Raw genomic sequence first — 20,678 nt, 5'->3', positions numbered from 1 at the left:
ATATTTAATAAGGTTTATAAGGTACTGTTATTTTCACAGCTTGTTTCTACCAGCTTCAAATTTCTAGGCTAATCTTTGTTTCCCCTCTTTCTTTTTCTCTCTTGCTCTTGTCTTTCTCAGAGGGCCTGCAGCACTGGTTTATAATGCTGATGATTAACTAAATAGTCTGGGAGAGCAGGTCTGCTTGGCTTTCTCATTTCATGGGGCCTGCCTGACCGGGAGGAAGACGGAGCGTTCTCAGGCAGCGGGCTGGAAACTCAAGATCTTTTTTCTTTCTTCTTCAGCTCCATCCCTCTAAACGTGCTCACTTTACTTTGGTTTTGTTGCATTCTTTCCTTGGGGTACTTTTCATGACGGTAAGGTTACAGGTGCATTCTCAGCTTCCTTCCCCCGAACTTTTCACTCCCTTATACTCTTTTCTTCTCCCTCCCCCCTCTGTACTCTACTTTAGCATTGCTTTAAGGATGACTGTGAAGCTGCTCTTGCCAAAAATGCCTCAAAATTAGTTGCTTTTAAAAGGACAAAGATTTAAAATCGAAGGTTTAGTCTTTAATTAATTCTTTTTTTGTAGGTAAAAGTGTACTCGCAGAACGTATTATTAGAGAATAATGATGTACACTCAAATTTCAGTATAGGGTGTGAAGATTTCACGCTTTATACCTGTGAATGATCCACGTTATTCAGTAAAGGAGGGCTGTTTCAGTGACCTTCTGCATACACAGCACTGGTCAGGTCGGGCTGAGCAGCATTCCATCAACCTTTCATCACTCGGCAAACACAAAGACAACGGCCTGAAAGGTCCGCCAGTGGAAAAGAGAAAAAAAGAGGTTTTCCTTTCTTTAAATTCATTAAACATCTGTTGAAACAGCTCTCTTACCACGCTGCTTTAATCGAACGAGAATAGTATGTTACAACCTAAAACAAACAGCAAGGATACAATGTGACGTTGGTGAGAGAGAGCTCCCCGAGGGCTAACATGCCTTTGAGGCTGAGGGATGTGCGCAACTTGTAGTGTTTGAAATTAGTAACTGCCATGTATTGTGTGAAAAGCAGCCTTCCCAACCTTGCCGTGCCATAGATTTAGACTAGTCAGAACAGGTTTTGGCAATCATTAACAACCACTGTGGCCCAGTCTTCTGTGACAGCAAGTTTAAGCTAAATACCCCAACCACAACAAGGGCTCAGCAGTTACACAGGAGAGAGGTCGTCTGTAGATATGGACTTCCCCCTGCTACCATTTCCTGTACTATTTTCAGCAATGTATGGCTGTTTGGTGGGCTCTGTGGTGGTTAAGTTCAGAAGTTTAGTGGAGCTGAAAAGTTGCATATTTTTACGTGTCTTTGAGCTAAATTCTTAACATTTAATGTGATAAAGTTGAATTTCCCTGTTTTTTTTTTTGTTCTTTTCTTCTTCTTCTTTTTTTTTTTTTAGAGAAAACTCTTTAAGATTTCCATTTATTGAAGGTTAATGAATGAATGATGACCTCACGAACTTTAGACGGTGTCAGACGTGTTTTGGGTGATTATCTCCATCTTACGAGGCAGCATTGGATATCATCACTTTCTCTAATACTGCCTGGTAATGATGATGATAGCCATCTGCCGACTACAATCATATCAACCGCTCTATCATTGTTTGGCGGCAACTTGCTCCCATTCTGGGCCCTGTGGATCAGCTCAAATGCTTGAGCAGTGACAGAAATGGCTCTCAGGATCCATCTTACCTGACAGTGCTGGACTGTACTACTGTTGTTCTAACACTGTCTGGTAACGATGTTTTCTGGGTGACTGCGTGGTCTCCGGTATGTAAATGACAAATATTGTGAAGGGCAGCTGAACTCTTCGAGGCATTTTGATGTGGTCGATGAAGAGCACATTTCACAAAACCAGCTGCTCGGTGTGCTCACATTTTACTCGCATGTCGATTCCAGGTAAAGTTTGCAGTCTTTTGTTTACAGTAGACTTGCGTTGCCTCAGGCTGTACCGAATTCTGTCTGAGTCCAGCGAACTACTATAGTTCTTAGGCTATTCCCTAATATATTCTTGTGAGAGCAAGTAGATCTCTAATACAGTTAGTCCTGAAAGTCAGCTCTTTAACTTATCTCCCAACCTCCCTTTTTAAAAAAAACGTTAATGGCAACCCCACCCCAAGTTAAAGAATAGCAGTCAGTTGATGGTTCCACCGGTCCTGCAGGGCTTCATTTCCTTGTTCCCTCCCCTGAACAGTGTTGGTCTTTGTGCTGTATGGCAGCGATTGGTCCACCTAGCCCTACCTGCGTGGCACATCCTGGAACTGACACATGAGCTCACCTGAGAGTGCCTTACTGCATAAAAAAACCCAACACAGCTATAGAGTCATTTATAGACTATAGCCTTTTCCCAGCTTTCCAAGGCTTGTCTACCAGGAATTTTAAGCAGATATAAAACTGACTTCCTATAATGCATTGGAAGTTTAACTTCCAATTAATTTCTGTGCTGTTGACTTAGTACAGAGGAGATTAAATACACCGTTTTACACAATGAACACTTTCCATCATCGGGACAGATGTGAATGTCATGGGTAAAGTCTTCAAACAGACGTCAGAAACAAAAGCAAATAATAGACATGAAGCAAGCAGAAACCTAGTGTTTGCAGAAGGAGGGAGAATTACCCCACAAATATTGAGCCACACCTTTATTTGCTCATCTAGCTCCATTATCTAAGCCACAGAAACATGGAATTGTATTTTGTCCCTCCAGATATTCCCCTTTTCTCTGGATTGCATCATTTAATTTGCGTTAATGTAAAAATGTAGCCAAACTAGAAAACAAAAAGTCAAGCTAGCCAAGCATACTTTGCTTTTTTTCTCCCCTTGGTCTGTTTACCTGTGGCTTTGACTCTTTCTGCATGCTTGGCAAAGTAAAATGGAAAAAATGACTTAAGGTACAATGTAGTGTTTACAGAATCTATGATCGCAGCAAAAGAGGAACTGCTCATTTCAGCCTGTTTCTGCAACACTGTTCTCTTCCCTCCAGCTTTCATCTTCCTCTTTGCACAGGTGAAAGCTCAGAAGTCATCCTTCCAGCCTGTTGATTGGCGTCTTACCAGACATGGTTAGATGTAATTATTGGTGTCTAATACTGTCTGGTAATGCCGTCCATTAAATGGCATTACCTTCTGCTCTCTTACTTCCTATTCTCACACTCTCGTGCATCTGACTCTCAGCGTATTGACAAAGGGCAATCCAGGGAAGCACATCAGCATATTAACAGTAGTGGCAGATGGGGCTGAGGGATGACTATGGAACTATGATCCATGCGCTGGAAGATGGTTTGATTTTTTGGTGGTTTCTTCCATGTGCCTTGAGTCAAAGTTTCTCAATTGAGCAGCAGTTCAAGATAAGGTTGGACTTTTAGGGGTCTTTGTGCTGTAATCTGGCTTCTGACAGGAATGTTAATGTGAATATGATGTAAAAAAGAAAAAAAGATTAGAAATTGTGTAACGTTTCTGTTGAAAGATCGGCGTTCTTACTCTTACCGCAATAACTAAATTCCTTTTGGGAACTTGGATTTTCTCCAGCTACAGAAGAACAATGCGCACAGTTTTCAAAACTCTCACACACACTCTGTACATAGAAACTGTATCTAATGTGGTATGTTGTAAAGAAAAAAAACATTTAAATAAAGATGGATAATAATGAAAATGTTCCTTTTGTTTGCTTGTTTTTTTTTCTCTCGTGAAAAGTGACTTTCAGAATAATTTTTAACCATTTACCGCAGATTTCCAGGGCCCTGGCTCTTTGCTGGTTTCTCTGGTAATTGTGAACTGTTCCCCCGGCCACACCGGAATGCCGAGCCCCAGTCAGGTGTGGATCAGGTTACCGCTGAACAGAGCTTCTTTTTAAATGCCTCAATTTACCCATGAGGTCTCCCCCCCACTATCAGCTAAGCCTTCATTGTGTCCCGCTCTATAGCAGCACAGAGACTAGCTTGGTAAAACTGCCAGGGTACCGGCCGACTTAAGTTTACACATTCAGTCAGTATAGGCAGTGATTAAAATGATAACTTTATTTTTTCATATATGCTGTTACCTCGCTCTCAGAAAAACAGGCAACACACACACACACACACACACACACACACACACAGGAGGTATGGAGGTGGTATTTAATTAAGCGTGTTCACTCAGGGGCTCAGTGGGTAAGCAGCTATGGTTTTTATCAGTGAGAACGCAAACACAAAAAAACATTTAATATGACGTACCTCGGGTCTCGTTGAGCTCCCAGTCTGTGGAATGAGTTGGTCAGTTCCTTTTTATGCGTCAGTGTGTGTTTGTGTGTTTGACAAACACTAAAGGTAAAATTAAGAAAAGCTAAATGTAAGGGGAATGTGTTTATTCAGTAACCAATAACCTGTTAATTTTAGCATTTAGTTTATTTTAGTAGCAATGTTTTCTTTTTCAGCGCCTGTTTAATCATTCATTAGTCAAAGCTTTATTTTAAATGGCTACACTGCTTGTTTTTCATTATGAAGGATTTTTTGTGAGGAAAGGTTTTTGAAAGGTTTAGTATTTAACAGGTTAAATACAGCATCAAATCTTAAAGCTCAGCCAACATGATCAGCAGGTTCTCCTTTCACTCTGATCAAACACACACTGGTATCTGTTTAACAACTTAGGGGGAACAACAAAGCAAAATTATGCTGAGTCATTGTGTGCATGCGCCTTTAAAATAGTACCCTGTGTTTCCTACTGTAAATGACACATTACAGTGAGGTTTTTTTTTTTAATACATGGCCTTCAGTTCAATAAATAAATAATACTCTATTTATTTCAGGGCTGGAAAGATCACAGAAGTAAATACAATTACCAATCAATTCAGTATTTTTGACACTGCAATTTTCAAATGTCATATGCAAAGGTGTTATTTATTAGTTCTTTTCTTTTCAAAATGTTTGTTGTGAAAAAGCCCTTTTGTGGCGGTGCATACTTACAGGGCATCAAAGTAATATGGTCTTTGATATTATTTGTGGTGTTGCAGTGAAGGCATATGAAGAATTAGACTGTGTAAATCCTATGAATGGTAAGGTAGAAATTGCTGTAAAATATTGTTGCATTAATGCTCCTAAACATTACCAACATGCTTTTTTTTAAATAATGGGGAAACAAACAAATCAAGAGTGTGACATTTCTATGTGAGCTGGTAAACTAATATGAAAGGAAGCACAATTTTGAAATGACTATCTTTTTAAACCATTATGACAGCGTACAGGGAGTGCAGAATTATTAGGCAAATGAGTATTTTGTCCACATCATCCTCTTCATGCATGTTGTCTTACTCCAAGCTGTATAGGCTCGAAAGCCTACTACCAATTAAGCATATTAGGTGATGTGCATCTCTGTAATGAGAAGGGGTGTGGTCTAATGACATCAACACCCTATATCAGGTGTGCATAATTATTAGGCAACGTCCTTTCCTTTGGCAAAATGGGTCAAAAGAAGGACTTGACAGGCTCAGAAAAGTCAAAAATAGTGAGATATCTTGCAGAGGGATGCAGCAGTCTCAAAATTGCAAAGCTTCTGAAGCGTGATCATCGAACAATCAAGCGTTTCATTCAAAATAGTCAACAGGGTCGCAAGAAGCGTGTGGAAAAACCAAGGCGCAAAATAACTGCCCATGAACTGAGAAAAGTCAAGCGTGCAGCTGCCAAGATGCCACTTGCCACCAGTTTGGCCATATTTCAGAGCTGCAACATCACTGGAGTGCCCAAAAGCACAAGGTGTGCAATACTCAGAGACATGGCCAAGGTAAGAAAGGCTGAAAGACGACCACCACTGAACAAGACACACAAGCTGAAACGTCAAGACTGGGCCAAGAAATATCTCAAGACTGATTTTTCTAAGGTTTTATGGACTGATGAAATGAGAGTGAGTCTTGATGGGCCAGATGGATGGGCCCGTGGCTGGATTGGTAAAGGGCAGAGAGCTCCAGTCCGACTCAGACGCCAGCAAGGTGGAGGTGGAGCACTGGTTTGGGCTGGTATCATCAAAGATGAGCTTGTGGGGCCTTTTCGGGTTGAGGATGGAGTCAAGCTCAACTCCCAGTCCTACTGCCAGTTTCTGGAAGACGCCTTCTTCAAGCAGTGGTACAGGAAGAAGTCTGCATCCTTCAAGAAAAACATGATTTTCATGCAGAACAATGCTCCATCACACGCGTCCAAGTACTCCACAGCGTGGCTGGCAAGAAAGGGTATAAAAGAAGAAAAACTAATGACATGGCCTCCTTGTTCACCTGATCTGAACCCCATTGAGAACCTGTGGTCCATCATCAAATGTGAGATTTACAAGGAGGGAAAACAGTACACCTCTCTGAACAGTGTCTGGGAGGCTGTGGTTGCTGCTGCACGCAATGTTGACGGTGAACAGATCAAAACACTGACAGAATCCATGGATGGCAGGCTTTTGAGTGTCCTTGCAAAGAAAGGTGGCTATATTGGTCGCTGATTTGTTTTTGTTTTGTTTTTGAATGTCAGAAATGTATATTTGTGAATGTGGAGATGTTATATTGGTTTCACTGGTAAAAATAAATAATTGAAATGGGTATATATTTGTTTTTTGTTAAGTTGCCTAATAATTATGCACAGTAAAAGTCACCTGCACACACAGATATCCCCCTAAAATAGCTAAAACTAAAAACAAACTAAAAACTACTTCCAAAAACATTCAGCTTTGATATTAATGAGTTTTTTGAGTTCATTGAGAACATGGTTGTTGTTCAATAATAAAATTATTCCTCAAAAATACAACTTGCCTAATAATTCTGCATTCCCTGTACGTATGCTCCACCTACATATCATTTTGTTCCTCCACAAGCTGCAAGTGTTTTAGCTCTTAGCTTATTGGTGGTTTAGACTGAACTTAAAGACACGGAGTTAAAATGTGTCAGAAATAATTAATTTAAGACTTTAAGTACAATTACTGCTGTAGTTAGCTCCTCCCTTTGTGATGTCTCACTGCTGAATCACATTACTAACTGGCGGAGGGCCTGTAAAGAATTCCTGCGCTGGTCTGTGCATGCTTACTGCAGTCAAACCAGATTCCTGTATTAGTGTTGGCTGTGGATGAGAAGTCTAGACTCACTTAGCTGGGTTATCCACTGGAGTGGAACGGGAGCTAAACGGCTGTGACATACCTGCACATGTGCTGACGCACAGTAAGAGTAAAAAGCTGGCACACTCGAGTGTATCAAGGTGTGGAGCTGATTACAGGTTTTGGTAGAAGCATTGCTAGATTATAGGAAATATCTTATTTAATCCATGTGAGAAATACTCGCTTTCACTGTTTTTGTTTTTATCAGCAACAAGCTGCAATTTGTGAGCAAATGCCTTCATTAGAAACACTGAGGAGTATCTTTTCATCTATCTATTTCATAAACTATACTATCTTTGTTTGGTTAATTCTAAAACGCATTAAAGACAGGATAATCGTAGCTTTTACAAAGATTCGATTCATAATTTAGCAGCAATATAATCAGTCATTTATTGTCAGGTCAGCGTTTGAAGAACGCAGATAAAGACATATAAGATGTGACAGACTTATCACACACCGTACATACCTGCATGGAGTTTGCAGGTCCATAGAAGGTAAATAACTAACACGAAATAGCTTTAACTTCGTTACTTACTCAGGATATCTCTGACAGGACATCTCTGATACTGCTTTTTTGTTTTTCCTATCATTGAGAAACACAAAATGTTGAGTGTGTGATTAAATGATGTATGATATACCTTAATTTTTTTTTATTATTATTATTGAGCGCATTGTCATTTTACTTCCAAAGCTGATGAAAAATAATTTTCTACCTCCTCTTATTCAAAAGTTAAGTAGCTATTTAGCATGCAAACATTAGTATTGGTCTGTTCGACCATAAAATATTCTTTGTTATTAAGAACAAATCAAACTTACATAATTTGGATACTGCTGCAGTGCAAATTCACAAAATACACTGCTGTGAACACACATATTTTACTTAGCTAGCTAACAACTTTTAGCTAACTTAGTTTAACATGGAGGAACATAATAAATACTACAGGAGCATGCCATAACATAGTCAAGTTGTACAGAAGCTATCAGAAGCTCTGGTAGTTACAGGTTGCCTGCTGGGCAAAGAAAAGCGCCTGGTGTCAGTTAACGTTAAGCTTCTGAAGTCATCTGAAAGCCTGACAGCTAATATGTACAACTGTTGGTGCTGCAGTAAACATTAAACTTGCGCCTCCTGTGGGCAAGAAAAGTAATTACAGCAACAGCTCAGAAGAAAGGAAAGTCGGACCTTAACGAGAAGCGGTAAGTTTGTAGGTGGAAATTTTGGTAGTTTCAGGTGTGGAAGCTTATTTTTGCCACAACCCCCCCCCCCAAAACCCAAAATAAAATAAAATAAAATAAAAAAAATGTGGCTGGTAGAGATTGTTTGAAGATGGTCTACAGCTGATCAGCATGCAGAACACAATGCGCTGTAATAATTTTTATTTTTTTATTTTTTTAGAAAAAGCATGCAAAATTTTTAAAAAAAATCTGTGAAACTGTGAGGCCACGAAAGGTGAACCGCATTATAGCAAGAGACCACTGTATTTTCTAAAGATTTGGAGGTGGATATTTTTTAATTTACTTCCAAGTTGAAATTTTGAGATACTGAACAAAACTTTAAAGTAGTAACCAAAAATTGTACCCAAGCTTCCATAATTTGCACATTAAAAAAATAAAACACTCACAGTGAAACTATCTGTATGTTAGCCTATAGCAGCAGCTGTTTGTTTGTTTGTCGCTTTTTTCTCAGACTGTTGATAAACTCTGACTCGTACAGATATGCTTTAACCCCCAAAACATTGCAAAAATAATTGTTATGGTTTACTTAATAATAAATAGTTCATGACGCTAATGTTAGCTTGTTCAGTTATAGCTAGAAGATTTAATGTCTTAATGTTGGGTTTTAATAATCAAATCTTTTAAATGTCATAAACCAAGTAACATTAGTTGGTAGCCTCTCAGCTAGATTTTCGTTTTCACAACGTGACAGAATTTAGATTCAAATATACCAAATGAATGAATCTAGCTGCTTAAACTAGAAGTTGCTGTTCTTTAGCTTTTGCTAGTAGCAACAAAGTGAAATATAAAAGGATAACATAACAAGTACTGTCATGTTCTTGTCAAAGATTTTTGTTTTTATTTATGAGTCATTTTCCACTTAAAAATCAAGCGGTGTCCTCCTGTGTCTTCTCATAGCTTTAAAGGGTGTAACCAACACAATTAACAATTTTTTATACCTTATGTTCCCGAACTTGGAATTCTTTGGAGATTCCTTCTAAATCTCTAAACAAGGCACTCTGGAACTGCATGTACAGTAACTTAGGTCTGATGCATATGACAGGAGAGCTAATTAAGTTTTAAAACTTTTACTTTGAAATGATCAAAATTACATTGTTACATTGTTGCACTGCTTCACTGAGTGAATGGGTTAAATGCAGAGAGGAATTTCCCCACAGGGATCAATAAAGTATACATTATTATTATTATTATTATTATTATTATAAATAAAAAAAACTGTATGCTCTCACATCACTCACCATAGTAAAGGGAACAACAACAACAACCAGTCAAATACACATATTCTTATCATCCTACATTTTGATCTTCTTATGTATGAGGTAGGACTGAATCATCAAGTTTGTACAAAATTGTATTGTGACTCTTACACTTATAGCACTCTTACTTACTAACAAGCAAAAGCAATATAGGCAACACGTGTTCATGCTTGTTACACGGCTGTTTCAGAACAAAGGACAAAATGTACATTTCCACTTCCACATTTTCCCATATCATTGTTATTCTCTGTGAAATTCGATGTCTTTCTGTTTCCGTGTTGTACTTGTCACCAGAGGGAACAAGTAGATATCGACCCTGGGAACGCAGTGTCGCCCCTCGATACTACAGCCCCCTGTGCTCTGCTGCTGTAATCCTGTAAGGAAATCATGAATAGCAGCAGCAAGCGCGAGAGACCCTATTCAGACAAGCTTTTCTTTGCATCGTAACTTAACTCCATTTCTTCCGCTATAACACCTTGACAAGGAGAATCCCTCTAAATAATGGGTTGTGTGGGGACACCATTGCTGCAGGGTGCATCCCTGTAATTGCGGCGCACTTCCTGGTTTGAGTCAGTTGAGATGACATGGGAATAGGTGAGCCTTCAAAGAAACACAAAACTTAAGTTGTCACTGCCCCAAGATAGGACAGTCACTAAGAGTCACACACACCTAACGATATATTCCTGTATTTTAAATTCACTAACCCGCTGTCTTTCTGGCATATTCTATCTGATGTGTGTTTTTTTTTTCTTACAATAAGGCCCAGGAGTATGAGTATCAGCGGAGCACCACCCACAGAAAGTTAAACTACCTTAATGGAAAGAAAAAGAAAGGAAAAGTAAAAAGTGTCATATTTCCCACACCCTTTACTAACAAATGGAGGTCAAAGGAAAGATATGAATTCAGGTATAAATAATGAAAGACAGGATTAAAAAAAAGGGATGGTGACATTAATTACACAAGTTTATTCACTAAAAGTCATATATGAGCACACACACACACAGACACACACACATACACACAAATGTACACAGTCTCTTAGCAGATGGTGAACCATGAGGTTGTAAAACAAGCCTGTTCTCTTTGTCCACCTACGCAGCACTTTGCACAGTGTGTCTATCAGATGGCGGCTCTTTATCAAGGTGTGGCTCACACTGGCTCCACACAAAGCTCTGTTAAACAAGAATATGGGAGGCCTCCTTGTAACAACTGGGGTGTTGTGGCTGGACTAGTTTTATTGCCAAGCAGCTCCCTCTTATAGCTGGTATTTTGCACTTGGGCATTTACACTTTTACAGCCATATGTGTATAAATAACTCAACTGATCAGACTGGCAACTTCCTTCTTTTACATTAGATTTATCACAGAGGATAATTGTGATGCAAAAAAACAAACCAGATCAATAGAGCCAAAATCACGCTGACTCACAGTTTGGTTGTCCTTTTATCAGGTTACAGATGGTAAGTCAAACCAAACTTGATGTATGCTCTAAAAAGCACAATACTTTGGTCCATATGTCTGCTCACAGTGTGCTTATGTTGCTCGTGGTTGCCCCTCTGTATGTGTAATTATATGGTTGCATGTGTGCTGGGTCTAAAAGGTACCCACCCCTGTCAATTATCAGGCTGTTTGGAGGAAGAGAGAAGATTATGCATAATTGCCAGCCATAGCTGGGCCTGGGTGTTTCCCCCAGAGTCAAATCACTGAGACAGAAGGTGATTAGTGGATTTGCCATGCGAGCAGACTAATGCTATGTTGCTCAACTGCATACCTGCTGCTGGATTTGGCGCTAGACTTTATGATTAATGATGATGTCTGGAAGTATCAAGAACGATTCGCCTTGGATGAAGTAGTTTTACAATAAATTAATGTTCACATGAAATTATGTCTTAGTTTAATGGGATACTTGGGTTTATTTTTATTACTTAGATTTCTAACTTAAATTGTGTAAACTGGACCTAAAGATATAGGGTAGCCCACAGGTAGGACGATGTCTTGTATAGCACTTACTTAGTACTTATTCACCCATTGATATAAGCACTTTATTCTTCTACATCTTAACGGTTGCTATCTACTATTCACACATGCAAATTTGACCCAAGTTACACTTTGGCCAGACTGGAGTAGCCAGAGCTCAAGCCACCAGCCTTCAGATTAGCAGATGACCTGTACCTCCTGTCCTACAGACAACCCAATGTAAAAGATGGAGACCAGTGTATCTAAAGCAAACAAGTCCCCTGAAATGATTTCTTTTAGATGTTAATGACACTGAGTCAGTTGAGAACACTATTTTACCTACCAGGCCACCCTGGAAAACTGGCAAATCCATTTTGATTGACACATTGCTCTCATGTTACCATAGGGTCCACACAAAAGAGGCTTACGGGCAATAAATAATGAATGAAGCTAAACTTAGAGGTCCGGTTGGTGTGGGATACACAATCTTGACTTGTTAGTTTGTGTTGTAAGATTCAATCTACAAGTAGCAACTGTTGCCAAGGGTCCCATTACCCGAGTAACTGGTGATTGTTTACATTACTAGTTGGTTTTCTTGCTTTCATTGTGCGATACTGTGGCTAACTTTAGACTAAACTGCAGACAGACCATGTGATTGCGCCCCTGTCGAGTCTGTCCTTCAGTCTGTGGGTTTAACTGTTTGTCATGGCCCTGCAGTTGGACTATAAGGTTGAGTGCACTTGGCAGAAGAAGAGTAAGCTGACAAGTTTTTCAGGGAGCCCTGATGTCTGTGTGTGTGAAGCTGTAGTTGCAGGTAAACCGTTTTACTTTTGAATAGCTGTAGTAGTTCTGCTCCTGCTTTCCAACATAAATACCTACGTACATTTATGTTACTCACACGAAACAACAGTAAAAGGACTAACAGAGCTAATTTCTTATTAAACCACAGCAAACGGTAAAGCCATACAACTATGTATCACATTTCCACTGCTACTATTTGCATACTAGATCAGCATACCAGCCTGATTACATGCTGTTGGTACAGGAAGCAGGCCACCTACGTACGCTTACTTCATTTTTTTTCTTTATTCACCATTTTCTAGAAGACCAGTGACATGGTGCTGAAATTTCAGCATAACATAATTAGGCATATTAAACTTCACATGTCATCATATTGTAAGCTTTTGGAGGGAGATCACTTTAAAAGAGCAACACTGACAAGTTGAAGTTAAATTGGCAGTTTGGGCTGATGCGTAATTAAAATGCACTTCAGGAAGAGTATTTATTAAGAGTTATTCTCTGCCATAATGAACCTGTTTGAAGTATGAACAGTGTGACGCTCAAATAATATAATAGTAAAAAATATGCACATACCAAACAGGGAAAATACTATGAATGAAGCGTACTCTACAGTAGTACTTTTCCTCTTGTTCCACTCTTTATGCCAATAGGATCACTGTGAATCAAAAGAGCTCCTCCCACTTTCTAATTATGGATCAATAATAAATTACCCCAGCGACCTTCGCCAGAGCAAAGAGATGTCATCAAAGTGCTCAGTGGATCCCTGCAGTTATGGCCAGGATGCAGCAGAGACCAGACTGGAGAAGAAGCGAGGCCAAGAAAAGGAGGAAACAGAAGTTCCCTGTGGAAGCAGCCGGCCTGCAGGAAGTCTGAGGAAGGAGGGACCAGGAAGAGGACAGACACTGCCACCACAGACACAGACTTGGAAAGAGAGACAGACATCTTCCAAATCGTCTGTCAACCAGGAGAGCCAAAGTGGAGGTGTGTGTGGAGTAAAGAGGGCGCCTTATTTTAAATTCTGTCCATAGGGTGATTTTTATTTTAGCACACAAAAATGCAAGTCTGCACATTTTAATCTAATACAATAAAAAGACTATAAGTCAAACAACTTAAATATTCCCCAGAATAGAATAGAATTAATTTCTTCTACCTTTCTGTTGTAAAGAAATGAATCGGTAATGTGTTGTGTTTGTGTATCAGGTCCATGTATAATGGCACAACCCGTCCAGAGGTCCAAGTTAAAGGACTTGTCAGGCAGGCAGATAGAGGAGCCGAGGGGGCCTGGGCCTTTTTACTTTTTTGGAGGAACCAACGGAGCTAAAATGTTAGTATGAATTATTTAATTTCAAAGTAACTGATGTCGAGAAATGTATGGTGTGATGCTTGAATAAAAAATAGCATGGTATGTATTTTATTTGGGGCCTTTTGTCAGTCTAAAGCTTTTCTAATGTGACCCCTTACTTCTTGTTTGTGGTGTGATTAAAGTCTAAGTGATTTCCTCTGGGACTTTTCCTTCAGAGTGAGCAATTACTGTGAGAGCAGAGGATGGAAGAGGATTTACAACAAGGACAGGGAGGATTTCAATCTCAAGTGGTGCGAGACTAAATCACCAGCCCAGTACTCCAACTTCAGAGAAGGTAGTGGGAATGCAGAGGATATCACCTGGAGCTGGTTTACGACGAGCCCCTGCAAAAAAATATGCAATCTTTGTTGCTTAGCTTAAGGGACAGAACTAAAAGTTGACAAGCTAACTAACTAATATTTCAAAATCCTCATTTTTTGTTCCCAGGCAGGCAGTTGATGTACCAGATTCCCAATAACAAGGTGCTCACCACGAAGATCGGTCTCCTCAGCAGTCTTCAACAGTACGAGCGAGTGAGCAGCAGAGTCAGCCATGGTCAAGCACTTAGGTGAGCTGGGCATTTATTTTCCTTTCTTTGTCTTTGTCTCTCTCTCGTATCCAAAATGGTTGTTTCTCTTAAAAGCAGTCAGGTATATCTCTGTTACCAAATTTTGCAGCTGTGTCAAATCTCCCAGCTTCTATCCGGTACGATTACTGTGGCTCAATAGAAGCTCCACTCTGTAAATAATGATTTAAAACCATATCAGCCTGTGAAACTATTTAATAAACACGCCAAGTAACCTCATCAGATATCCAGCCTCTCCATTGAATCACAGAAGCTTTGTATCGCAGTTATATGCTGGATCTGTGGTTAATTATTAATAGTAAATTAGTTTGATTTTACAACCTGATTTTTTTTTACGTCATACTCGGCAAGGAAATACAATAGTTTTAAAAACAGAACCAAAGACAGCGCCTGTACGCTCATAGAAACATGCAGTTAAAAAAAGCTTCACTTATAGTCACAAACATTAAAAATGTACTTCACTTTCATAATTGGGATATGCTGAATGCGACGCAAAGTTATTGTGCAAACGTCTGTGTCAGAGCAGGAAGTATTAGATGTTAGATGTAAACTCTGATACTAACCTAATTTTTATGGTAAATGACGTCATGTACAGATGGATACTTTATCTTTGGTTACAGGAAAAAAAGAAAAAAAAAGAAAAAGGAAAACATGTATGAAAAGGAAAAAAGTCTCCCAACCATTGCCCTCCAAAACTGGAACTAAAGAAGGACAAAGCTAACAGTTTCTTAAACATGCAATACATTTTTTATTTTTTTGTTTTTTTATTTTACTGCATCTGTAGAGCTATCAGTGTGCATCGCAGAGGTCTCTGTATCAAGCTTAGTTCTGTAAGTTCAATTCAATTCAATTTTATTTATATTGCAACAAATTACAGCAACAGTCACCTCAAAACACTTTATATTGTAGGGTAAAGACCCTATAATAATACAGAGAAAACCCCAACAATCATATGACCCCATATGAGCAAGCGCTTCAACGATAGTAGGGGAAACTCTCTTTGACGTGAAGAAACCTCCGGCTGAACCAGGCTCAGGGAGGGGCGGCTATCTGCCGCGACTGGTTGGGTGTGAGGGGAGGAAGACAGGACAAAAGATACACTGTGGAAGAGTTAATAATAACTAAAGATTAAATACAGAGGTATATAAACACATAGTGAGTGAAGAAGACACTCAGTCGATCAAACTATGAACACTGAGTTATTTTAACCAGCTGTTCAGCTTTTAATGTGAATATGTGAAATTATAGTTACAAATATTAAGATTAGAGTACTTCAGTTTCTACAAACAGAATTAAAAGTATATAAGTGGAATTTTATACTAATGCTGGAAAATGTTTCAGTGCCAGTGAAGATATGCAATAATGGACTATTATACCAGTATATAGCAGGAAATATGCCATATTTTAGACTATGTGTGTGTTTTTACATATTTTTTTATTACAAACTTCCTTCAGTTCTTCAGAAAAATCAATTTGCATATATGTAAAGCTTGACTTAATGATTTGAAATTATGGTATGACTGGGGTTTGGAATAAATCTGAACATATGCCGCAAACGATGGATGAACAGAACATATGAATGTTGCTGTGGTACACTAAAGATTTTGTATGTTTGTGGCCTGACTTTCTTTTTTGCCTCAAAGCCAGTTTTCCCGCAATCCATGGCACCGACATCCATGTGGGCTTCCTTGTTCGTTTTGTTCTGTTGTAATTTACAGGAGGCTGAAAATGGAAGAGTTCATACCCACTACTTTGCGCATGGATGTGAGGGAAGAGAGAGAGGCTTTCTTTGCCCAACAGGAGGGTAACTGACATCTTACCTAACTACAACAACCTTTTACACATTAGCATTTTGATGCAACAATAACAGTACTGGTTGAACTGGAACATCCTTTAGTTTGCAGGTTTAAAATGAGCTCAATCAAACTTGAAATGCATGTTGGGTCACGCATCCAACATTGAAAAGAAAGAGAATCGTTTGTCCTGCGTAGTGTTAAGACAACAGTCGCCTTGGTGAGTGTTTAATCAAGAGGCTGTGGACGCTGGAAAATAATGCACTTCACCTCCCATAAGGCCCTGATAAAATCACCAGGGGAACATGCTGTTGCCATAGAGATGAGTCAGCAGAGGGCAGGGCTGAGACACAAACACAAGGAGAGAGGTGCTGCAGGATCTGAATGCCAAAGAAAATAGATTTAATATTAAAGTTGACATTTTTCATGGTAAGCATTGAGGATGAAATAGATTTTTAACACCCACTGTAGTAATTACAGGCACCCAGCATAATGACGGGTTTTGACAAACACGTTTATCACTAAGTAAACAGGACAAGAATACAGACAGCTGCTTTAGATCTGTTGGTGATGGATGAATTTGTGGAAAAGAAGAAAAAAGGACAGAACCAACTCTAATAGACGTGCATGTAAGAGTTAAAGACAGTCGATGCTGGCATCACTTTTAAAACAGCGTATTGACTGTTTTAAAAAAAAAAACTAGAAATTGAAATTTTGCATCATAATTTTTATTGACTGCAGTTCACAATATGTTCTGAGCTTTTTTACGTCTTTATTTTCATAATGATATGACATGTAGTGGACTAGAGAACATATTCCACTACAACATATAGAAAAAAAAGGAAATACTCCGACTCACATTTCAGCTTTAAACATTTGCTAAAGAGGTGAAAAGTAAATACAACACACTTGGGTGCAATCCAGTTTTCCCACAACTGTGCTTGAGTGCAACTAAAGCACGTTTTCACAGAATCAGATTTTACTGATGAAAATGACAAATGCCTCAATACAGGATTAAGCCTTGAAGGGTTAGAAACAATACAGAAAAGGAAACTGTCAGGTGGAAAGCTCAGTTCCTGTGACACCCCGTTAATTTAATTTTGTCACTGTCGCCAGGTGTGAGCAACAGTGAGAGCCGCATGTGGATCTGTAAGCCTACGGGTATGAACCAGGGAAGAGGGATCTTCCTTTTGAAGAGCAAGGAGGACATAGCTGCCTTCAGACTGAAGCTGAAGCACATGGAGGACCGCCGGTTCAACAGGAAAATGCATTTCTGCCAGCCTCAGGCTTACATCGTTCAACAGTTGGTGAACACAGGATGTTAAGATTAATATCACCCACACTTGCAGTTCCCAGAGGAGCAGGCATATTATTCTATTTTTGTGGCTTGAGTGCCTGCTATTCCTGGTTTTTAGGATTGGCACATGGTTTTAAAAGCATCAACAGGCTTCAAAAAACCTTTAGTTTTAGGTCTCTGATTCAGTTGTCATTTTGCAGTGCTGTTCTAAAATAACATGAACAGAAGTAACAGTAGCCAATGATAAGGAACCATAAAAACAATTCTGTTGCACTACAGGTTGTTTAGTCAACCATCTGTCATTCATTTCTTATTGTCAGCTTCAGCTTCTTGCTGTCAAACGCAGCCTTTGAAGGTGTTTGTGCGATTGAATGCAGACCTACGATTTGTCCTCAGTTACATCCAGAACCCGCTGCTGCTGAAAGGGAAAAAGTTTGACGTGCGCTCCTACCTTCTCATCGCATGCACTGCACCTTATGTGGTCTTTTTCCGTCATGGTTACGTGCGACTGACTTGTGACCTCTATGACCCCACCTCCAAGAACCTTTCTGCCCACCTGACCAACCAGGTAGAACCCTAATCTAGATAGACTCTGAGAGAATATGAAGGGTTAACTGGAAGATCAAAGTCTAAACGGTTTTACAATCATCTGCTTGGAAATCAGACAGCTGTTAAAAAATGTGGTGAATGGGGGAAGCAGTTAGAAAGCAGGTCCTTCCAGTGGAGCTTGTAACAAACACTGGTGTCCTGAAACAATGTGCCATCTTCCGTATATGCTAAGAAATGAGTCCTGGCTATAGCAGAAATGTGTATATAGGAATAGAAACCAAAATGACACTTTACCTTATCACTGTTTTAACTAGAGCGGTATGTCTTTGAAATGTTATTTACAAGCATTTCCTCAGACAGACCAGATCAAATTCAGATTCACTTTATTGTCTACATTTAGCAAAACACACAAGTCACTGTAATTGAACCATTAAACTAGCAAAGGATTTTAACCTTGTTTTATTTTGTATTTTAGCTTGAATCACACATTAGTTTAGGTTTTACTTTCGGTGGTGAATTTTAAGTGCACATCAGATATTAAAGATGCTAAACATGTTTCAGCTGGAAACAGTCTGATGTCAAAATTATTGGTAGAGGGACACTCATGTCTGTCTTTTTTACGCTACATGTCTTCATTATTTCCAGATCAAGCTTTTTGTTTTGGCACAAACTTGCTACCTGCCTCTGCTCACATCTTCGTGTGTCTCTGGTCCCCCTGCTGTTCGTTTCCAGTACATGCAGAAGAAGAACCCTCTTTACAGCCAACTGAAGGAAGACACTGTGTGGTCCATGGAGAGCTTCAACGCCTACGTCAACGACAGGTTTCAGGCTGCAAAGGATCTGCCTAGGGACTGGGTGCTGGGCGCCTTTGCAGTGAGTGCAGTGTTGTAGCTCTCAGGGACCAATTACAATTATAATGATGGTTACTGGCACATGCAGCTAATTGAGATTGTGGTTAAGTTTGAATGCATCATCTCATCACTAAAATGAGATGTTACATGTGATGGGTTGTTTTTTTTACAGTGCCCTGCAGATTGGTCGGTTCATTTTTGGCGTTGTGTCACACACACACACACACACACACACACACACACACACACACACACACACACACACACACACACACACACACACACACACACACACATTTCTTTGACTTAAATGAAACTTGAGCTATATGCAGTAGTGAGGAACTTTAATTAGTTGAAGTGAAACAAACCAGCCATTAATACAAAAGTCGTAAAATCATTCTGATGCCTAATGAACAACTTTCTTTCTCCCTGATATTCAGAAGCGCATGCAGCAGATCATGAGCCAGTGCTTCTTAGCAGTCAAGTCAAAGTTAGACTGCCGCCTGGGGTTCTTTGACTTAATCGGCTGTGACTTCTTGGTCGATGAAGACTTCAAAGTGGGTAGGACATTTCTGGTAATGTGAATGCAAACAGTGTTTAGCATGTGCATTGAGTGTGTGCATTCCTGATAGGTGTGGCTGTTGGAGATGAACTGCAATCCAGCTCTCCATACGAACTGTGAGGTGCTAAAGGAGGTGATACCCAGCGTGGTTGTGGAGACACTAGGTGAGTTCTGGAAAAACAAACAGCACGTTTCGCAGGCCCCAAACTCAAATTCAGCATATGTTTGTATTAATACCACTCCACCAAAGATGTTCTCACATTTTGTTTAGTGTTTAACTGGCTTAGTCACAGTTCCCTTTATTGCACGTTTGCTAAACAGGCTGATGTGTTGTAACACCCAAAAGTGTTTTTTCTATCTATAAGTCTGTCTGTTGTTTTATGCCCTTCTCTAGATTTGACTCTGGAGATCTTCAGGAAGATTCGTGGCAGGCAGAAAATTTTTCCTTTGGTCAGTCAGAGTGAGTTTGTGCTTCTCTATAGTGCTTTTTCCACTACAGAGAAGTCTAGCATGGAATTGCAGAAAAACACCAAAGATGCACAGAAAACTGAACCCAGAAGGTTTATGTGTGGAACAGAGGAAAAAAGTGTTCCCTCGGCATCCCCTGATAATTCTGCAAATGATTCAGCACTTCCAAAACGAAGGAGTAGGTCAAAGAGTGGCCACCGTCCCACCAGCACTTCACAAAATCATCATGAGTCAGGGCATTCACATTATACAGCTAAACTCAAGCTAAGCAAAAGTACTTTGAATCATCATTTAAAGGCTGGAAATGACCATCACATCCCCTTCATCACTAGCTCTGAGTGAGTGAAGCTCTACCTGTCTGTGGTTCTCCTGGAACACCGTACCTTACATACAGTATTGAACATGTGGAACAATTTAGGATACGAAGAGTTTAGTGTAGAAAAGAAAAGAGGAACTGTGACAGTATGCAGACAGCTGTGGTATAAAAAGCCTTTGGTGCTTTTTAAAGATTTTAAGAGAAATACTCTGGAAAATGCGTCAATAAAGAATGTATTCATCATCAACAATATCTTCTGGCTTCTTTTTTTGTCCTGTTTGGTAAGGAAGGTGTGGCGAAGAGAACCCATGTCAAAGTCATTTTTCTTTGTTAGTGCAGGCATACAACATTCATTCTCAAATCAAAGGGTCTGGTAGAAAATGCATCAGTGAGTCATCTGACATGAAGTTGCATCAGCAGAGCAGCTTCTGATCTGTGGAAAGTCACTCAGACGTGATTGTGTGCAAACCCTCCCACCACCTTACTGCAACTTTAACCAGGAAGATCAACGCAAGGCTCCACTCTACAGTTGTTGTAGCTTGTT

At 39.6% G+C, this 20,678-nt stretch overlaps 1 protein-coding gene across 2 annotated transcripts; it reads left to right on the top strand.

Moving 5' to 3' along the window:
* The first annotated feature begins 10,414 nt into the window (after positions 1 to 10,414).
* Positions 10,415 to 20,473, top strand: ttll10 (tubulin tyrosine ligase-like family, member 10). 2 transcript variants are annotated; one of them, XM_084917279.1, is made up of 11 exons: positions 10,415 to 13,351; positions 13,571 to 13,694; positions 13,889 to 14,007; positions 14,160 to 14,280; positions 16,017 to 16,102; positions 17,208 to 17,394; positions 17,785 to 17,956; positions 18,670 to 18,810; positions 19,229 to 19,345; positions 19,421 to 19,514; positions 19,745 to 20,459. In XM_084917279.1, the coding sequence occupies exons 1-11, from the start codon at positions 13,108 to 13,110 to the stop codon at positions 20,158 to 20,160; spliced, it is 1,821 nt and encodes a 606-aa protein (XP_084773405.1). In that variant the 5' UTR covers positions 10,415 to 13,107; the 3' UTR covers positions 20,161 to 20,459. The 2 variants fall into 2 exon arrangements, with proteins under 2 accessions (XP_084773405.1, XP_084773406.1); XM_084917280.1 differs by having other exon boundaries at positions 13,027 to 13,351; positions 18,583 to 18,810; positions 19,745 to 20,473.
* The last annotated feature ends 205 nt before the right edge of the window (positions 20,474 to 20,678 follow it).

This window comes from Perissodus microlepis, chromosome 20 (assembly GCF_051167445.1).
Source record: "Perissodus microlepis isolate ML-2025 ecotype Zambia chromosome 20, ASM5116744v1, whole genome shotgun sequence".
Taxonomy (NCBI): domain Eukaryota; kingdom Metazoa; phylum Chordata; class Actinopteri; order Cichliformes; family Cichlidae; genus Perissodus; species Perissodus microlepis.
Note: the sequence above shows the minus strand (reverse complement) of the source record. Positions and strands in the feature narration are given on the sequence as shown.